At 40.6% G+C, this 14629-nt stretch overlaps 1 protein-coding gene across 1 annotated transcript in view; it reads right to left on the bottom strand.

The window, feature by feature from the left end:
- The window catches only part of CASD1 (CAS1 domain containing 1), a 103712-nt gene that overhangs the window by 10707 nt on the left and 78376 nt on the right, over positions 1–14629 (bottom strand). Inside the window, exons 16-17 of the mRNA XM_069211759.1 lie at positions 9663–9740; positions 5279–5371 (exon numbers count right to left, since the gene is read on the bottom strand). Of these exons, the coding sequence (XP_069067860.1) occupies positions 5279–5371; positions 9663–9740 (171 nt within the window). The remainder of the gene's footprint in view (positions 1–5278; positions 5372–9662; positions 9741–14629) is intronic.

The raw sequence follows: 14629 nt of genomic DNA on the forward strand, positions 1-14629 counted from the left end.
TGCCTGTAAAACGCTAGAGGAAGTTGTGTGGAAATTATTCTTTAGTTGAGAAAAACTATTATAAGCAAGAACTTAAAAACTAGAGAGTATAACTAAAGCAGGCTCACTCTGATTACTAGGTGAACCAAATTCTTGTTAGTAAAACCTCCTCACAATAATTCTTTAAAATAGTCAAAGAATTCACTAATGCTAACCAAGCTCACACTGAGGCGTGTCCCTCATAAACATTTTGAAACTGGTTTTCAACTTTCTTTGTGAGAAGAATCCAGCCCCCCTCAGCTGTCGCTACACTGTTTCAGCAGTACTGGTTGACTTACAGATCTGCTTTTCTAGCACCAGGATACCTTTGAGTATTTGCGGGCTATGTAATTACATTAAATTATATATACACAATAATGATTCTAATAGTCCTATGTGGCAGTAGAGTGATGAAAGAAGTGAACACACTTAGTTAATATGACTGGCCTTTACTTGTCAAAAATCCTTTTCTTGCACTACTGGGTCGAACCCCCACTTGCATTAAGCGCTAAGACAACATTTACATCAAAGTAGAAACTTCTCCTTTAAAACCAGAACTGGTGTTTGTCAATGCCAATGCCATCTAACAAACTAATTTGAAGACCTGAGACACAAAGGTTACAGTAGTTCTGCAGGCTCTGGATATTTCTTCCAAGCACTGAAGGACGCATTGTGCACTGACGACAAGAGAATAAGGCTGCAAGAAAAAACATTCCGTTTTGATAAACCCTTTCATGGACTGAATGTAAAAACTTTACATCCTAACTAGAGGGCGAAGAAATAGTATTGTCACAGTATTCACTGCTATCCAGGACTGCCGAAACGAAACAGCAGCCTTGGATACCTTCATGTTGCTATGATCCAGCACACTCACTTTTCTCTACGTGGCGAACACGTTTCAAGTCCTTCAGTGTGGAACATCATCATCTGCTGTAAGACCTGAAGTAAATACTAAATTTTATTGGTAAAAGGTTCCAGCTCATTCATGTCCAAGTTAATCCTAGCATTTACCATTACCCAGTAAAACAGAAAACTAATATTCCCCTGTCTCAGTTCATTTATGCCATGCTGCGATTATAGAGTAATCCTTGGAAAGAAAGATGACCGAAAAGGGAGACTGATCCGAGTGCAACTGGTTAGGAGCATAAGCTTACTGTGGCAGAAACAGGGTCTGTGGCTGTTGCATAATTGGAACCTAAAACAACTACAGTCCAGATTTCAGCAGCCTGGGAAGGTAAGCAAAGGAACAATAGGATAAAATGTTCATGTGGACCTAGAAAAAAAGTCTTTGATTGGGCCATAACTTTCAAATGCATTAACCCAAATGAAAATACCAGCATTCATGAGTAGATATACTCCGAAGAGGTTGTGCAGTCGGTCCACCGACAGGGACAGCGATTTATAATTAGGAGAGCCTGGAAGGAGCAGGGGAGGACCCAACTGCTTAATTTCTCAAAACGTTTGTAGAGGTTGCATTGTCTCCAGTGAATCTCAGCTTAGGGGTAGACAAACTCTACATCCTAGTGTACAAAAAGTTGCAGTGTGCCAAAACACTCCAGATAGGGGATGACAGTTACCAGGAACCAAAACTCAGGTTAACACAGCTTTTGGTCAGTGGAGGTAAAGAGGCAATCTTGGGAGTACATGCTAGAGAGGACTGATTGAGTGGATTGAAACCATCTGTGAAGATAAGAGGTGTCTTTCATAGAAATCAGCATTTCAAGACAGTAGGAGAGTGAAAACCCCCAGATTCTTCTCTTCCGAGCCTCTGGCATTAGACCTCTGCTGTGGGTTGGGACCCTCAGATGGAGTTTCACTCGTAATATTTTGTGTAAAAATGAATTCTGGTTGCACCCTTAAGTGTCCAACTTTTAAAATAAGGTCAGCTTCTGTGTACAGCTGGGGTATAGAGCTATGTGCAGGTTGTGCTTAACACATGCACATATGTAGGAAGGTTGTTATCTGGCTTGGCCTATGAGAAAAACCAAAGGGTCACTGTGTATACTTAGTGACCTGGGCACTGTAAACAGTTATTTGATTTGGAGGTGGGTATTCCTCTGAAGTGACTTAAGATCAATCGAATGAAACAGCATCTATGTGTAGTACTTTTCTATAATGTTTTGATTGTGAGAATCAACGGTTAAATACAAGATGCTGTCCCATTATATCAGTCATTTTGAGTTCATCAGGAAGAGGGAAAGAGAGAGAGTGCAAATCTGAAAAGAATGTTTATACAACATTCTGACTGTGAAGGATACAATTGGCATGTACAGGGGCTGGGAAATCCTTCATCAGTACTTGGGGCTATGACATTTGTTCTAAATCACCCAAATATATTCTTTATTAGTGCAGTAAAATCAGATTATGCATTATGGTTTAAGTGAATGAATTGTTTTGTGGCACAAGAGTTTTGTGTTTAAACTATAACTTTAGAACAGAACAGAACATGAGGCTCAGATTTGGTGGTTTGTACCTATATTCCTCAGCAAAAAGTCCTGGTTTATGGTACATTTTGACACAGCGAGACTCCTTTATATAGTTTAGAATGAGTTTAGAGTCAACAATTAAAAAATGTTTACTCTTAACCTGGCTGGCTGAGTTAATTACTGTGCTGCACCACCTGGAAGATCAAAGGTCGCAAAGAATACCATGCCGATTTCAGGGCAGTAAGAAACGTCTGCTAGAATAAGAGGAGTGGGCTGGAATATCTGCTAAGTAACAGGAGGGTAGCCTGATGGAATTGGTAATGAAAAAGCCCAGACTTTTGTCTCTGCTTCTGACCACTGGATCTCTTGGAGGAACAGGTAGAACTGGATGCATAGAGATAATAGAAGAGAAAGGTGTGATCTGGTTTTGGAAAGATCGTTGATTTGTGCTTGTACCTACAATGCTTCACAAGGGTGGGATAGGCAGCACGCTGTCTCTCTTAGTGACAGTTAAAGATGGAGGGGATGATGTGATACCACACAACTGTGTGGGTGAATCATCAGCCATGGCAATCTCCACCTCGGTCCTAGGTCCTTGCTCTGACTGGGAAGGGCAAGAGAAAGGACAAGTTCCTCTGCCATGAGTTTGGAGGTGCACCTAACTCAATTTGTAGTGTGGACCTTATGAACTCTCCAGTGGTATAACCAAATATGAGGGGGACGCCTGCAACGTACATGGAGGGGCCCCGCCCCAGACTTACTCAGGAGCTATCAGGCCCAGGTACTGTGCTGGGGGGGGTCCCTCACACTGTGGGGGCCTTTGCTATGCAATGGAACGCTCTACTAGGATAAGGACCCAACCTCCCATACAGCCCATGAGTAGTGTAGAGTGGACTTGCTGGACATTCTGAAGGAAGGATGTTTTATGGATTGCTGTTGGAACTGGTCTTCCTGTGGTGTGTGGAAATGTACACAACGTGGGCTCATGCTGTTGTGCACAGTCACCCTACACAAAGCTATACATTTGGGTGGCAAGCAAGTGCAAACAAGGAGAGCAGCTTCCCACGGAAGACCTGTATGGTGCAGCTCAGAAAGTCCCCAGGTCCGATCAGCACTTGAGCTGGGCAGGAGAGGCAGCCTAGAGCCCTGCTGTTAAGCGGTTGGTCTGAGGAGGAAGAAGCAATACTGCTAGTGGTGTAGGGGGTGCCCAGTGGCTGTGGCCACTTGCTGCCACCGAAATGTCCCCAGAGGAAATAGGCTTTCTAATAAAAAAAATACTTTTTGTTTTTATTAGGGCTCCCCTGGATCAGTCTGCAGCTCTGCACAATTAAAAAAAAAAAAAAAAAAAAAGCGTGCTTTAGAGGAAGGAGCTGCCACATTTGTCTGATGACTAAGAGACCAGGAGAAGCGCAGCAACACCCATTGGAGGCCGCCAGACTCCTAAAATACCAGGAACCTCACCTATTAGCCCAAGCTTTCTCCATTTAAAGCAGTAAAAAAGTGTCCTCATAGGTTACCAGGAATATGAATGCCTACTATTCTGATTTGTTTTCAAGACAATAAGCAGCAACCTTACTCATATACTGGGGTAAAACATAAGCAATCTTTCAAATATGACAAACAGACGTCACCATGAACAAAATATCTTGAAGATGAAAACACTAAAAAATATTTCAAGTGCTTCAAAAACGTCTCAGACCTCAGATTGTACTTTCATTTGTTCAAAATTCAAGTGTAATTTTCTTTGTTTGTTAAAACTTTGGAAATAACTTTCAGAAAACCATGCCTGTAAAAACTGATTCTGTTTCCTGAGAGTAATATCATTAGAAAGTAGGCGTACAAATAAAGCTGCAGCTTTATTCTTCCCGCCCCTACTTTAGAAACACTGTTTGGTGCTGTTGTTGAGAGCAGCAAGGCTTCTGCTAAACTGCTGCAGTCTTGTAATGTACTTTTATCATGTGTGCAGGTTATCTTAAATCAGAAAATGAAATGAGCTACCATTTTCCCTTCACTTACAATCCCGGAGACTCGTAAATTTTTAATGATTAGACATTTTGCAGTGCTTTTAAAGATCAGGAAAAGCCATATAACATTGCATCAATTTGATACCAAGAAGGAAATCAAGACAGCCTCCAAGATGCAGCCTATATGAATGAACAATATATGGTACAGCAGAGGTAAAGCACCTACCTGTGCCTACACATAATCAATTTCAGACAGTCCACAGCTGTCACAGCTCTTCTACTATAGAGCAGGTTCCATGGAACAATGAAGGGTTTCTCTCCACAAAACTCAGAATAGCCTTTGGAAAGCGTTTTTTGGAATAGTCATGATATTCATGGTATTACCTCAGTCCTGGTGCGTTTCAGAGGGGTTTGTTTGGGTTTTTAAGTGTCAGTTTGTATCCCATTTCAACACCTAACTATAACACTACTTTATACTTGTTTTCAATTCAGTACATTTCTGGGTTATCATCATCAGCTAAGGTCTTACATACCTAACTATATTAGGTCTCTTTAATCATTTTTTTTCCTTCCCACAGTGAAAAGATCTTTAATGACTTATCGGGGGGTATACACGTACACACACACACACAGCTTTAAATGTAGCACTATGTACTTTTGTTTTCATTTTCTTGCTTGTTTTCGAATTTTCTCTTTTTTCCCATGAATGTAATTATTATCAAACACTATGAAGATTTTCTTGTGATGCAAGTTTTATAATTGCTTCTTTTAATCTAACCAAGACAATAGATGCATGTAAATGTTAGTCTAAGGAAAACTAAAATCTTCTAACAAAATAGCTTTTGTGCATGAAATATAGCTTTTACTTACTTCCAAAGAGATTTTGCCAAACCATGCGAAAAACGTACTATATACTGAGCGTGCATATCCAGGAATATTCCTTACCAGGACAAAAGCTAAAATCTAAAAGGGGAAAAATAACTTCATTTAATTTAAACACATCTTATACAATTCATATTCACTGCAAATTTGAGAGCATTATCTATCAAACAAAAGAATAGAAAATACAGGATTTAAGACTTCACAATTCCTCCAATAAGAAAGTGAGTTTACAAAACTCCATACACACACACACATATAAGCTAATATAGACATGTCAAAGGATGATTTGCATTTCAAAACATGCCATTTGGCATATAGCTAGTGAAATAGAAAATTACCTAACAACAATTTCATGGTTTGGCCATTCTGTGCTGATGTCCCAGAGTTCAGCTTCATAACTTCTTTTCAAGTTGCTGTGTACCACTCATCAGCTACTTTCACTGTGTTACCCATAGATGACTAATACTCATCATGCAACCTCCATAGTTCACCCCTCTTCTCCGATGTACTTACCTTCTGAATCACACCACATCTATGCACACGAAACACTAGAATATCAGTGAAAGTCAGTTATCAAAATAAGCATCTATTAATAAAGTATATTCCCAACGCATCGCAAGCAAGTAGGTTTACATAAGTAGAGGTAATTGATGACATTTTTGAAATATTTTTGTTCTAAACCTTACCCTAAGGAAGTTTCACATATTGCTTATAGACTCAATGTAGCTGTTTAAGCCTAGTCTGATTGAGAACCGTGCATGGGTTGGCATTCTAGAAATACAGACCTACCGAGCACCATGACCTTTGCAACATATAAAACAATGTGAACCACATCTCATTTTCCTAAAAGAAAAATGCAATATGGGAATGATGGCCATTGACTAAGTGATGTTTTTCTGAATTTTGAGACACTAAAGAATAAAATGCTTCATAGATGCAAGGAAACTCACTTTTTGATTCATATATTATCTTATACTAACTCTGAGTGCATATCATTTCAGACAATATAATTCTTAACTATGAACTAAATGTTAACCTAAATATGTGTGTTCTTGTAATACACACACAAAAAGCTAAACAAAGGAAAAAGCTTTAAACCCAAAAATAAATACAACAAAATTTTGTAATAAAAATGTAACTGCATTTATTTATGAAGCTAGTTTAAAAATGGAGTAGCAATTGTTTGAAACATTATTTACGTATATTAGGACAAGCAAAGGCCCACAGAAAAGTTTATGTTTTTTTAAAAAGAGCTAAGGTACCACAGTTAAAAAGTGGTTGTTCCTGGCTCAAATGTGCAAAACAACTGAAACTGGCCAGTTATGGTATGTGACACATAATGACGCGTCATAGTTCAAGCAACAGGTCTTGTTTTGCTCTTGATTTTTTTTTCTGTGCCGTTCTGAAATGGTTGATTCTTTTGTGTTTTGTACATGGCAGGAAACGGCCATTATGGAATGCACTGCGTGTTTTGCATACCATCAATGGCAAATTTCAGTGGTTTTGTATGCTTGAGTAAAAACCATAACTCGAATTTTAATTTTCTTTTTTCAGTGACTTTCCTATTTTCTCAACGACGCACTAAATTTACAGGTCGTAAACAGTGGGAGTTAGCTGCAGGGCTTACCTGTTAGACTGCACTGTCAATGCGGATCAGCAGACTTGAGCAGTCTCCCTGCCCTTGGAACAGTTTAGGAGGCAGACCCCTATGTTTCTCCCACCACATGCACAGGTTATCTCTGGAAGCCACTCTTGACACACTGCACATTCCTCTACCTCCAAGTATGGTAGACCCCACATTAGCTAATTCCTTAGCTCTAATCCAGCCTTCAACACATTCTCTTAGTTTCCTTTTCAGCCCATTTGGTAAATTTATTCTTTCACGAGATGGCTCCTATTTAAGCTTCCTTTGAGCAAACAAGAAAAATCCAGTTTGGAATTTACAACGCTAATAGCTCTAACTCAAGCAAATGCAAGACCCACTGCATTGCAAATGCTTGTCCCCTCCTATCAAAGACTTTAGAAAATCTACTCTTTCTGAATGGCAACCCCAGATTTTGTGCCTTCTGGTGAACTCTATATGTTATCTGGTGTTAATATTCTGTGTACTTTACCTCTGTTAATCAGCAGTAAAGTGTCTGTGCTCTTGCTCCTTCTTTGAACCTGGTCAAATTGGCATACTCCTAACTGGTATATTTAATTTACCCATAAAAACCTAGTAAATCGTACAAAATGTGCCCAGGGCTTGGAAGTTATATGCCAATAGTGGACTGCAGCACATACTGTGCCATCCACTAAGGCGCTAGTGCAAACATGGTTTCAGACCTACTCTGTTTAAACTGACAGTAGCAGTATAAAAACTTTAATTCGACATGCCACAACAAACCATTTTGGCAGGATAAAACCTCCCTTTTAAATAGTAATAAGTCACCCCTATGTAGACCTTATAGTCCACAAAGGCAGGATGCATGGTATTTAAAAGTAGGTCATGTAGACATTTATTGTTAACATGCCCTTGCACTAACTCCCAAAAGCTATTTTTTACTGGGGCAGGCATAGCTGACCTATGCAGAAAACCAGAGCACAGATTCAAATGTTAACATTGTATCCTGAAGGTGGGTCTAGCTAAAATAATTTTACAACTATTTTTAATAGTTATTAAAGTCTAATCGAATGGTGAAGTCATTCTTTTAAGAAATATTCAAGACTATTATCTTTTTTCAGAAATTTACCTTTTCTCTGCCTTAAGTTCCTGGAGGCTAAATTTGCTTTTGCTCTTCTGCAAGCCAGGGATAAGCATTTGAATAGGTGTGAAAAGGTGTGAAATGCTCCTCGGGAGCAAAAAAATAGGCTGGCCTGAATGATCAGAGATTACAGTTCTGAATCTACCAAAATATGCAGCGTGGGGTTGTGAGAATCTCTTTACATATTACAGTGGCAAACCTGGTTGACATATTTGCTGGATTTACATATAACTCTTTGGGGCACACTTGAAAGGCGGAGAACAGGATGCCGAGATAATTCCAGCATATATATATTGGCTGGTTGCTGAAGGACCTGCTCTGTTCCACAACATTTCTGTCTTTGGGTTTTACAGATAACACTCAGCCACACTTCAAAAGTAGGGACAGAAGATGCAAAAACTATTTGTGTGTATCCACTTTCTGGTTGGTGGAAAACCCTACTTTTGTTCTACCAGACTTCAGTCTTTGGGTTTATTGAGTATACAGTTGGTGCCTCAAAACAGGATTTTGATGTGGGAGGACCCTAGGACACACACACACACACACACACACACACACACACACACACTCACTCACTCCCCCCTACCTCTCTCTCATGGCTTGAGATTATTTTGGCTGAAGACGTTTGCTATCTTGAAAATGCCAAAGGTTTGTAGGGTTGTCACTAGGAACCATGGGGGTAATGGAGTCATTCCCACCCACTAGCTAGTGCCAGGCATAAAGGCAGCATCTCCAGGCACCCACTAAAATAGACACTAAGGGTCATAAGGCTGATGATCTGTTCAAACTACAGGAATACAAAAAGCTACAAGGGGAAACCTCTCCTGTAATTGCTAAACTGATTAGTTACAGATGGACCTACACTGGACCCTACTGTTGCCCTATACCTGACACCCTGACAGTCTCAAAGTGTCTCCCTTTGGGTCCCTGAAGGCTTTAGAAGTGTACTCACGCGGAAGTGTGGGACTTAAAGAACTAGAGTCAGAAGGCGTTATCCTTGATATGGACAAACCTGGTTGGTGTTTCTGACCAGCGCTACACTGCAGTCAGTATCAAATTGCACCTGGGTCTACCACGACTACTGAATATCATTGCTTTTTGGCAGTATTCCAACAACATTTTTAAAAAAATATCTCTGGCTCCCATTATTGGATTTGTGTCATTTTGTGTCCTTTTATTTATTAAATTTTACTCTATTCTAATTATGTTTGGGATTTTTATTGTTTTGAAATTTTGACTTTACTACTGCTTTGGAACCACAGACATACTTTACACATTGCATCCATGTTAAGCCTGTATGCTCTGTTTGTAACTCATGAGTTGAGCTCCGGTTAATTTAGTGACTTTGAAGGTTTACCCTGAAAGAGTTGTGATTGTTCCTTGAGGTGAGTAGTCACCCACACCAAATAACAAACCAATTTCTTACAGTGGCCCATTGAGAACATACAGGATGCTTCTATGTAGAGCATTCTAAAACCATGGGGTTTTATACAACTGTGTGTGAGTGAAATTTGAGGTAAACAGTGAATTTAAGGGGGCAGCTGGATTATCACAACAGACTAGATGCCAGCGTTTTTCAAAAATAAGTAAAATTATAGGGTTTCGAAGTTTCAAATGACAATAGTTACCTGCACCACGGAGACAGAAGGATGCATCTCATTACATTCATTTTTGTTTTTACAGCTACTTGCCCAAATAGAGTAGGTCTGAAACAAGATAATATGATAATTATCAAATCCGAAAACCATGTGAACAAAATACATTAAACTGAAATTTAACTACTAACTGGGACACCTAATCATACACATTGTAGGAATCAACAATTAAAGGAAAAACACGCACTTTTTAACAAAAAAGCTCCTTTAAATTTATTCAAGATGAAATAGTTACTTGTCACATTACAATACGCCTTCCCACAACAAATTATCACATTAGATTTTTTGCATATAGAATTAAGTCATTGAAGACATCCACTTTCCAAGCAAAATGTCTATAGATGATGGCACTGAACCCCACTCTACCTGCCACAGGTACTTGCTCTCACAGCAGATTTAGGCTGACATGTACAGACTATCCAAATTAGATTTAGGTGGTACTATCGTCTGATCTACTGTCAATCATTTTGCCTAAACCAAAGCTCGATAAAAAATACATCACTCTGAGATGAGTTCTTGTAACTTTGTTGGAAACTAAATTAAATAAGGAAGGCAGAGAAAGTGAGGAGGCAGGACTAGAAGCAGTGAACAGTGGGATAGTACAACCTAGTTGATGGTGTCCCGCAATTACATGTCACGTCAGGGTCTACATTTTGATCCTGTAACTTGAGACTGATGGTTCACAGGGCAACTGTGTCATGAGCGGATGCATGATGCTGAGACACAGTGCTGAGGATTCCTTCTGGAGTAACTGTTAAATGCGGGCCTAGATCTACATGCTAATTGCGGTTCATATCCTTATTTCAATTGAGTGGGCATTCCAGAGCAAGAGTGTAAAGTGTTTGACTTGTGAAAAAGCATTTAATGAACTGATAGTAGCCATCCGGTTTTTGGAGCAGAGACCAAAGTCAGCACACAGGTCTAAGTATGTAATGGTACAGTATGACTCAACACAGGTTCTTTTCACAAGCAATAACTGATAGTATTGACAAAGGCCCAGACTGTAACTCTAGGATGCAGTCCAAGTAGCTGGAGTGTCAATCTTCACTAGACATCTTAACACTACACTGTCTGAATTACACAAATGAGCCTAATTTATCACTAAGACAATGAAAAGGGGAGACTTGTTTGAGCACAACCATCTTTACTTTTGAGAGAATGGCAGCTGCATTATGGAGGAAGGATGCAGGATGGAATCGAGGTCAGCACCATTCCCACCTTTTCTTTCTTCCCTGCTGTTTGTGTACCATTGCCATATAGACAGAATACACAAGGTTTCCTGCTAGAGCAGCCCCCTGGAGGTTGACCTGACCTTCTGCAGGGAGGTGGCCACACTAATGTATTCTGAAAAGAGAGCAACCTCTCTGAAGAAAGAAATTGCTGGATATCAAGCTGAATAAGGTGCATAGACCCTAAAAGGCAGTGTCTTGTGGCCCATCTGCCAGTTCCCTGACATATAATCAGGAGGCCCACTCCAGCTGAAGGAAAAGCATCTGTTTGATTGAGCTGCATTGATCCAGTTGGTGCTCCAGAATTTTGAGCTGTACGCTTTCCATTTCCTCTTTGCTAGTAACCAGCCCCACGGCCCTGATGATGCTCCATTGGCATGTGTTGCTGCTGACATTACCTATGTGGAAGACCATAACCAGCTGAGAGCAAGCGACATGAACATGGTTTACTGAAGCCCTTTGTAGCTCTTCTCAGAGATGAGAGATGGACTGCCTAAAGAAACTACAATTTTAAGGGGAGGTGGGCGGAGAAGTATTTCCATGGTGTGCAGACTCCTTCTCTTATCAACTATTTCTTGGTATGTTCTTCATGAACCCTGCTGCTGCTTTTGCAGTGGTCTAGCACATGGGTGACTTAATAGCTAGATTTTGCAAGAGTGCCCTATGTGGTCCAAAGAATGCCCTTTGTGTCTGGGGACTCACACTCTGTTGTTGTGAGTCAAAACACTATCTGCATCCCTTCACCACAGTGAATGACCGAGCCAGTGAGGAGCCCCTGACCTATTGCCTTTAATAACCCTTTTTTATGGCTACAGTAATTCACTTGACAAATTAAAGTTATGCTGTATTTTTGAATGCCCAGGGTACTTTGTTTAAGACTGTTTTATGGGTTGGAAATTCAGAAGGACTCTAACCTGTAAAGGTTTGCAAAATCGGCACAAAGTAAATCAATAGTGGGGGGTTGGACTGCAAGACCCCATTTAACAGTGCTACATATACAAACTGGTCGCTACTGCAAAGAGTATGTTTGGACACTGCGTGAACTAGTCTAGGTTTACGGAAGTGGATTGCTAAGATGTTGTGTTATCAATTTCAGGAGTGTATCACTGACTAGTGTTCATGAACAAAATATAATGTTTATGTACAGGGGACTATTGGCCCTGGTTTAACAATGTATTGCAATATATTACCTTTTAGACGTGTTAACTTTGTGTACATTTTACTATTGTAATCAAATTTCAACTTCGAAGGTAATGAAAATGTCACTTACCCAGTGTACATCTGTTCGTGGCATCAGTCGCAGTAGATTCGCATGTTCTGCAATAGCTCGCCATCTGGTGTTGGGCCGGAGTGTTACAAGTTGTTTTTCTTCGAAGAAGTCTTTCGAGTCACGGGACCGAGTGACTCCTCCTTTTGTCTCCATTGCGCATGGGCGTCGACTCCATCTTCGATTGTTTTTCCCCCGCAGAGGGTGAGGTAGGAGTTGAATTGTAGTAATAGTGCCCATGCAATGGAGTGACTAAGTATGCACCTATTTAAGGTTGAGATGACACATATATAAATAATTGAAGGTAACTTCCAAACTGCTACAGGCTCCCGGGGAGGCGGGTGGGCACATGCGAATCTACTGCGACTGATGCCACGAACAGATGTACACTGGGTAAGTGACATTTTCAGTTCGATGGCATCTGTCGCTGTAGATACGCATGTTCTGCATAGACTAGTAAGCAGTTATTTCCCCAAAAGCGGTGGATCAGCCTGTAGGAGTGGAAGTAGTCTGAAATAATGTTCTTAATACAGCTTGACCTACTGTGGCTTGTTGTGCGGATAACACGTCTACACAGTAGTGCTTGGTGAATGTGTGAGGCGTAGACCATGTGGCTGCCTTACATATTTCTTGCATTGGGATGTTTCCTAGAAAGGCCATGGTAGCACCTTTCTTTCTGGTTGAGTGTGCCCTTGGTGTAATGGGCAGCTGTCGTTTAGCTTTAAGGTAGCAGATTTGGATGCATTTAACTATCCATCTGGCTATACCTTGTTTTGAAATTGGGTTTCCTGCATGAGGTTTTTGAAATGCAATAAAGAGTTGTTTAGTCTTTCTGATGTTTTTTGTTCTGTCAATGTAATACATCAATGCTCTTTTGACATCTAATGTATGTAGTGCCCTTTCAGCTACGGTATCTGGCTGTGGAAAGAACACTGGAAGTTCCACTGTTTGATTTAGATGGAACGGTGAAATAACCTTTGGCAAAAATTTAGGATTGGTCCTTAGGACGACCTTATTTTTGTGTAGTTGTATAAAAGGTTCCTGTATTGTAAACGCCTGAATCTCGCTTACTCTTCTTAGGGAAGTAATGGCGATGAGAAATGCCACCTTCCAGGTTAGGAACTGTATGTCGCAGGAGTGCATGGGTTCAAAAGGTGGACCCATAAGTCTAGTTAGGACAACATTTAGGTTCCATGAAGGAACAGGTAGTGTTCTTGGTGGTATAATTCTCCTAAGGCCCTCCATGAATGCTTTAATGACTGGTATCTTATATAGGGAAGTTGAATAGGTAGTCTGCAGGTATGCAGATATTGCTGCAAGGTGTATTTTAATGGAAGAGAAAGCTAGGTTAGATTTTTGTAAGTGAAGCAAGTAACCCACTACATGTTCTGGAGTTGTGTGTAATGGTTGTATTTGATTAATATGGCAGTAGCAAACAAACCTCTTCCATTTACTTGCATAACAGTGCCTGGTGGATGGCCTTCTGGCTTGTTTTATGACTTCCATACATTCTTGGGTAAGTTGTAAGTGCCCGAATTCTAGGATTTCAGGAGCCAGATTGCTAGATTCAGCGATGCTGGATCTGGGTGTCTGATCTTTTGGTTGTGCTGTGTCAACAGATCTGGCCTGTTGGGCAATTTGATGCAGGGTACCACTGATAGGTCTAGCAGCGTTGTGTACCAGGGTTGCCTTGCCCAAGTTGGTGCTATCAATATGAGTTTGAGTTTGCTTTGACTGAGTTTGTTTACCAGGTAAGGAAGGAGAGGGAGAGGAGGAAAAGCGTAAGCAAATATCCCTGACCAGTTCATCCATAGGGCATTGCCTTGGGATTGTTTGTGTGGGTATCTGGATGCGAAGTTTTGGCATTTTGCGTTCTCCCTTGTCGCAAACAAGTCTATCTGAGGTGTTCCCCAGAGTTTGAAATAAGTGTTCAGAATTTGGGGGTGAATTTCCCATTCGTGGACCTGTTGATGATCTCGAGAGAGATTGTCTGCGAGTTGATTTTGGATCCCTGGTATAAACTGTGCTATTAGGCGAATTTGGTTGTGAATTGCCCAATGCCAAATTTTTTGTGCTAGCAGGCTTAACTGCGTGGAGTGCGTCCCCCCCTGCTTGTTTAGATAATACATTGTTGTCATGTTGTCTGTTTTGACGAGAATGTATTTGTGAACTATTATTGGTTGGAAGGCTTTTAGTGCTTGAAAAACTGCTAGAAGTTCTAGGTGATTGATATGCAGTTTTGTTTGATGTACGTTCCATTGTCCTTGTATGCTGTGTTGATCGAGGTGTGCTCCCCACCCTGTCATGGAAGCATCTGTTGTTATTACCTATTGTGGCACTGGGTCTTGGAAAGGCCGCCCCTTGTTTAAATTTATGTTGTTCCACCACAGAAGCGAGAGGTAAGTTTGGCGGTCTATTAACACCAGATCTAGAAGGTGACCCTG

This window comes from Pleurodeles waltl, chromosome 10 (assembly GCF_031143425.1).
Source record: "Pleurodeles waltl isolate 20211129_DDA chromosome 10, aPleWal1.hap1.20221129, whole genome shotgun sequence".
Classification (NCBI taxonomy): Eukaryota; Metazoa; Chordata; class Amphibia; order Caudata; family Salamandridae; genus Pleurodeles; species Pleurodeles waltl.